This window comes from Numida meleagris, chromosome 26 (genome assembly GCF_002078875.1).
Source record: "Numida meleagris isolate 19003 breed g44 Domestic line chromosome 26, NumMel1.0, whole genome shotgun sequence".
NCBI classification, from domain to species: Eukaryota; Metazoa; Chordata; class Aves; order Galliformes; family Numididae; genus Numida; species Numida meleagris.
Genome location: NC_034434.1, coordinates 647,639 through 653,638, shown reverse-complemented (window position 1 = coordinate 653,638; position 6,000 = coordinate 647,639). Strand labels below are relative to the sequence as shown.

Sequence of the window (6,000 nt, the reverse complement as noted above, 5' to 3'; positions counted from 1 at the left end):
AAAGAAAAGAAAAGAAAAGAAAAGAAAAGAAAAGAAAAGAAAAGAAAAGAAAAGAAAAGAAAAGAAAAGAAAAGAAAAGAAAAGAAAAGGGAAAATTAAAAAAAATAAAAAAAATAAGAAAAAGAAAAAGAAAAAAATGCCTCGATAGGTACTTCCTCATCTCTCATTATGATTCTGCCCTGCGGATGGGGCCAGCCCCTCTGTTTTTAACATCTGAGTGGTGCCCTGAAGCTTTCAGGAGGGAATTAGAGTTAATTGAGGTTCTTGATGATATGTACAAGGCAAACTGCCGAAAGCTGGGGAGATGTTGGGGCTGTGCCGGGGACAGCAGCCACAGAAAGGGATGATATGGGCCAGGGTCAGCCCGTGCATCCCCCCTCACCAGGTGCAAGCAACGCATCCCGACTGCTCCATCGTCCTCTACTTCCAAGAGCGAGAGGATGAGTGCCTGGAGGCCATCAGGAGAGAGAGCCAAACGCCATCCCCCAGTGGGCAGCGAGGTGAGAGCCCCCCACGTGCATGGGAAGAGGGTCTGATGTGGGGGTTGGGTGGCGGTCAGTGGTGGAGGGGTGGTGGTATCCTTGGAGAGCCCCAAAGAGAAGGGAGACAGGGGGCTGAGATTGCACCTGGGGGGCTACAGTGTGCAAACAGCCATCGGGGATGAGAACCCCAGAGTTATGGCACATGGTCCTGCCCCATGCCAGGCACTGTGCCCCCATCTGCCCCCTGCTCACCGCCACGAGCATTGCATGGCACCCATCACCGCTTTCCCCCCCTAATTCAGTCGGTTTTAGTGCAAAATATGTTTTGGGCAACTCAATTTTTACGTATCCGGGACTTTTAAGCAGATTAACTAATTGGAAGTGGGAAAAAAAAGAGGGGGAGGGGGAGGGGAAGTAATAATAATAATAAATTAACCATTTTTAAAGTGCTGCTTTTGGACATTTTGTTTAACCGCATTCGATTTCCATCCCCCGACGCAGCTCGCCTCAGATTCTGGGTAAAAATTATCGCCCAGTGAATAAGAAATGCGTCATTCAATGGGTCTCAGATAATGCAAATGTAGAAATGAAGCGCCTCAATAAATGCACGTTAAGGTGCATAATTGCATAAGTAAGAGTGCAGGGATAAAGCGCATCCTCCCGCTTAGCACAGGAAAGCCACGCTGATTGGGAAAGGTCTGCTTGATTGGAAGAGGTCTGCTCTGCAGCCAGGGGAAGGAATCACTTTAGGGAAATAACCAAGAGGCACAAATGCGTCATTAAAGTCGGTGTTTCATCACAAGTTTCCTGCTCGGGTTCTCTGCTGTGAGAGGTTTGGGAGGAGACGAGCGCGTGGAGGTGTCCAGGTACCACGGAGAGCAGCCAGAAATAGGGCATGGACTGACAGGAAAATGATAAACCCATGGGAATGATGAGCAGGAGCGTCCCGTCAAAGAATGGGAAACACCTCTTTCCTCTTCTCCTCTTCTCCTTGGGAAGGCTGCTCCTATTTTGCACAATGATAAGCGATGTGGGGTTTGGGGTTGCAGCAGCTCAGGAGGGGGAAATGGAGTGGGAGCCCATCCCAATGACTTTATTCCCTGCAGAGCTCCTGACTGGCCATACAGGAGATGGGTGCGTTTACGGGACAGCTCATAGACGTATCCAGATGCTTCCCCAAAATAAAACAACCCCTCCAGCAACAACCCCATGCTCCATTCTCCTGCAAAAATGCAGACATACCTCAGTGCTGCAAGGCCAGCCCTGCAGATCTCTCCATCCTGGCCGGATACCTTGCAGAAATCAGAGGAAACCAATTAGAGGTGTCTGAGCCCTCACTCCCTGTGTGAGGCTGGGAATAGAAGTGGCTCCAGGTTAATAATGTACACCTGCAAGGTTAATCACATCCGTGTGCAAGGAGAGCTGTCCTGGAAGTGTGATGTCTGGGTCTTGCCTGCTCGTTTCCAAGGTAATCTGGGAGTCATTGAAACACCGGCATGGGGCTGGAGAGAGGAGCAAAGCGTGGCTAATTGCTCTCCAGCAAAAGTCTCGTGGTGCTTTCTGCTTTCTTCCTCCAGGATGATGTTCCAAAGCCGTGTTTGCTCTTTGCATGTCCCCATCCCCCCCTCCCTCTGTTTTGTCCCCTCCTGTGTCATCCTGGAGGCTTCTTTGCAGGTTCTTAGAGGACGGAGCATCCCTGCTGGCCAGGCTGATCCTGGTCAGTGGGAGATGCCCAAGGTCATCCCATATAGACATAAAGCTGCTGGCTCCCCCAGATCCCCCAAATCCTCCTGTCACCTTCCATTGGGACAGGACTCATGGGGATGGCACTTTGGTGACCACATCCCCAGAACGTTCCTTCCTGTCCCTCCGTAGGCTGCCGGACAGCATGGGATGGAGTGAGCTGCTGGCCAGCCATGCCCGTGGGTCAGTCCTACTCTGTCACCTGTCCTGATGTCCCCCACATCTTCAAGAAGTCCAAAGGTGCGGAGCTATGAATGTGGGTGCTCACCCAACAGCATCCCAACCTGGTCCCCTTGGTCCCACCTCTCCATCCCCTCCAAAACCTCATGGCATACCACAACCCAAAGGATTGGTGTGTGGAGTGATGCCCATCAGGAATGTCCCCAAGCCCTCTTGTCACCCTGCTCTCCCTCATGGGCAGAGTGCTTGGTGGCTCCTCCACCAGTTGGGTGGCAGCAGGACAGTCCCCAGCCCCCTTTCTCCATCTGTAGACCCAACTGCTGCCCAGGTTGGCACAGCACGTAGGGACGGGGTGTGCTCGTTCTCCCACGGTGCCTACCATGATCCTGGCTGGGTGTCACCATCTGGGCACCGTCACGATATTTGTGGTACAAGTGGACATTTTTGGGGTGCTGATTGAAAAGCTGGGACCAGCACACGGCTCAGATCCCCTCTTCTCCCTGCAGTGCTGATCCTTAGGAACTGCACTGAGGTGGGATGGAGTCCTCCCAGCCCACCGTACTACAGTGCCTGCGAGCTGGAGGCTGCTGGGAGCAGCAACAACACCGAGGCCAAGGCAAGTGGGTGCCTTCATGTGATTGGGGGCCTCATCCTTGTTGCTTAGTGGATCCAGAGCGTGGCTGGGTGATTGCACAAACCTAGTGCAACCTGACACAGATGGAACTCCCAACACATATCACCTCCTCGAGCTGGTGCTTTTCCTTCCAGAAAGGCTACTTTGTCACCATGAAGGTGCTCTACACCTGTGGCTACTCCACGTCCCTGGCAGCCCTGTTCCTGGCCATTGGCATCTTCTCCTGCTTCAGGTAGGGCTGGAGGACAACACCACAAGCAGGGTTGGGAGCTGTCCAGATTCTCCCTTCTGGAGATACTCCGTGGATGACTTAAAACCCCCCAAATTCCCTTTCTCCCCATGGACACAGTACGTCTTGTCTTCCCATAGGAAGCTGCACTGCACCAGGAACTCCATCCACATCCACTTCTTCACCTCCTTCATCCTACGCGGGGCCGCTGTGCTCATCAAGGATGCTGTCCTCTTCTCTGATGAGTCTGTTGACCATTGCACCATGTCAACGGTGAGGTGCTGACACACATGTGTGCTGGTCCAGAGCAGCAGATATAGCACCAAGAAAATAAGAAACATAGAGGCAGCGAATATAGAATCATAGAATCATAGTGTGGTTGGGTTGGAAAGGACATCAAAGATCATCTCATTCCAAACCCCCTGTCATGGGCAGGGTAGCCAACTGCTCAATCAAGAACTATATCTGAAAATATCTACAAAACCAGCTTGGGTGGACCTCAGGGTGTTCACAACAGCATCTCTCATCATGGGAGTTGTGTGGATAGAAAGTGTTCTTGCCCTCAGAGCTCTCTCTGGTTGGGTCTCTGCACCCCTGAGCCTTTCCTCTTCCTCATCCTCACAGGTGAAGTGCAAAGCATCCATTGCCTTCGTGCAGTACTCGGTGTTGGCCAACTTCTACTGGCTGCTGGTGGAGGGCATGTACCTGCAGACCCTGCTGCTGCTCACCTTCACCTCCGACCGGAGCTACATCTGGTGGTACATCCTCATCGGATGGGGTGAGCCCTGGGACCCCAACCCCTCTAGGGGCTCCCAGAGTCCATCTCAGGAGCTGGGTTAGAAGAAGGAGTGGTCCAGGAGGTGACACTTCACTATCAGTGGCCATTATCACCTTCTAAGCCCTGGAAGAACTGTCACCCTGCTGTCACCTCCAGGGCCCCAGGATGTGGGGTTGTGGACAGGGGCTGGAGGGAGGTGCCAGAGCCATGGGGTGACACTGTGTCCCTGCAGGTGTCCCCATGCTGACAGTGTGTGTGTGGGTGGTCACCAGGCTGCAGTACGACAACCATGGGTAAGGGCCGCCTCTCCTCTTCCTCTTGGCCATGCGCTCCCTGTGCAAGCCAAGGGGACGATCCTCTCACTAGGGAGGCTCAGGATGGGAGGAATGGTGCATCAATTTATTTTCATGTTGCATTTATTTTCTGGTGGGGCCTGAAGACCCCCATGCAAACGGGGCAGGAGAATGAGACCTGGGCTAAAAATGGGTTTGTTCTCTGCTCCCACAGGTGCTGGGATGACTACAGCAGCCCCTACTGGTGGGTGATCAAGGCTCCCATCCTCCTGGCCATATTTGTGAGTACGTCCCTACCCCAAGCATCCCATGGATGCAGAACTCTGAGACAAACTCCCATGGCAGGTGAACTTCCTCATCTTCCTCAACGTCACCAGGATGTTGGCACAGAAGATCCGATCCCCGGACATCAGCAAGAACTACAAGCAGCAGTACATGTGAGGGCAACTCCCCACACCTGGGTTATTGGGGGGATATGGTGCACCTTGGAGGAGCACAAAGGAGGACCCAGGGCCACCAAGATCTCCAAAATCATTGAAATTCAGCCCTGCTCATGTTGTCCTCTCTGCAGGAGGCTGACCAAGTCCACGCTGCTCCTCATCCCCCTCTTTGGGGTGCACTATGTGGTGTTCGCGCTCTTCCCCGAGCACATTGGTGTGGATGCCCGGCTGTACTTCGAGCTGGTCCTTGGTTCCTACCAGGTGCATATGTGGGGATATGGGCAGCTGAAATCCCACCCCATCCCACTATATGCCTTCCCATCCCCATCCCTTCCCATTCCCATCCCTTCTATCCCATACCATCCTTTCCTATCCCACCCCATCCCATCCCACCCCATCCCATCCTTTCCAATCATATCCCTGTCTCTTCCTTACCCACTCCATCCTATTCTCATCCCCATCTCCATCCTATCTCCATCTCCATTCCAGTACCCATACCTTCCTATACCATCTCCATCCCTTCCTATTCCTATCCCTTCTCATCTCCATCCCATCCTCTCCCCCTTATCCCTATCTCATCCCACCTCTTCCTAATTTATTTCATCCCAATTCTGTCCCTATCTCCATCCATTCCTACCCCACCCCACCCCATCCCACCCCACCCCACAGAATGGGGTGCACAGAGGCCTTTTCTTTGGGTGAAATTTGCTGTTTCTGTGTTTTTCAGGGGTTCCTGGTGGCTCTGCTGTATTGCTTCCTGAATGGGGAGGTGAGCGTCAGACACGCATGGGATCCCCCTCACTGGCACCCAAGTCCCTCATGGAGAGGTGCAGCTCCCACGCCATGGGCCCCTCAGCTGCCAGTCCCAATCCTGGTGTCGCTTCAGGTCCAGGCTGAGATCAAGAGGAACTGGGGCAAGTGGCAGTCATCCATGGAGAGCAACGTCTTCAACATGGCAACCCAAGACTTCACGGCGTGATGAGGATGGTGGCCGGGGGGACGTTCCTCCCTGAGGACGATGGCCCTAGAACTAAAGTGGATTTGTAGGTTCTGGCTCCTTCACCCTCAGTGCATCTGAACAACAGTTAGGAAAGGCTCTGCTCATATGGAGAGGGGGTTTGGGATGAGATGGGATGGGATGGGATGGGATGGGATGGGATGGGATGGGATGGGATGGAGTTGGGATGGAGTTGGGATGGAGTTGGGATGGGATGAGATGAG

At 53.2% G+C, this 6,000-nt stretch overlaps 1 protein-coding gene across 1 annotated transcript in view; it reads left to right on the top strand.

Moving 5' to 3' along the window:
• Nucleotides 1-5,907, top strand: part of LOC110388438 (vasoactive intestinal polypeptide receptor 1-like) — a 6,624-nt gene extending 717 nt beyond the window's left edge. The window contains exons 2-13 of the mRNA XM_021377674.1: nt 386-500; nt 2,358-2,465; nt 2,912-3,021; nt 3,174-3,271; nt 3,409-3,541; nt 3,893-4,046; nt 4,279-4,339; nt 4,554-4,620; nt 4,685-4,776; nt 4,911-5,040; nt 5,507-5,548; nt 5,666-5,907. Of these exons, the coding sequence (XP_021233349.1) occupies nt 386-500; nt 2,358-2,465; nt 2,912-3,021; nt 3,174-3,271; nt 3,409-3,541; nt 3,893-4,046; nt 4,279-4,339; nt 4,554-4,620; nt 4,685-4,776; nt 4,911-5,040; nt 5,507-5,548; nt 5,666-5,758 (1,203 nt within the window). The 3' untranslated portion in view covers nt 5,759-5,907. The remainder of the gene's footprint in view (nt 1-385; nt 501-2,357; nt 2,466-2,911; nt 3,022-3,173; nt 3,272-3,408; nt 3,542-3,892; nt 4,047-4,278; nt 4,340-4,553; nt 4,621-4,684; nt 4,777-4,910; nt 5,041-5,506; nt 5,549-5,665) is intronic.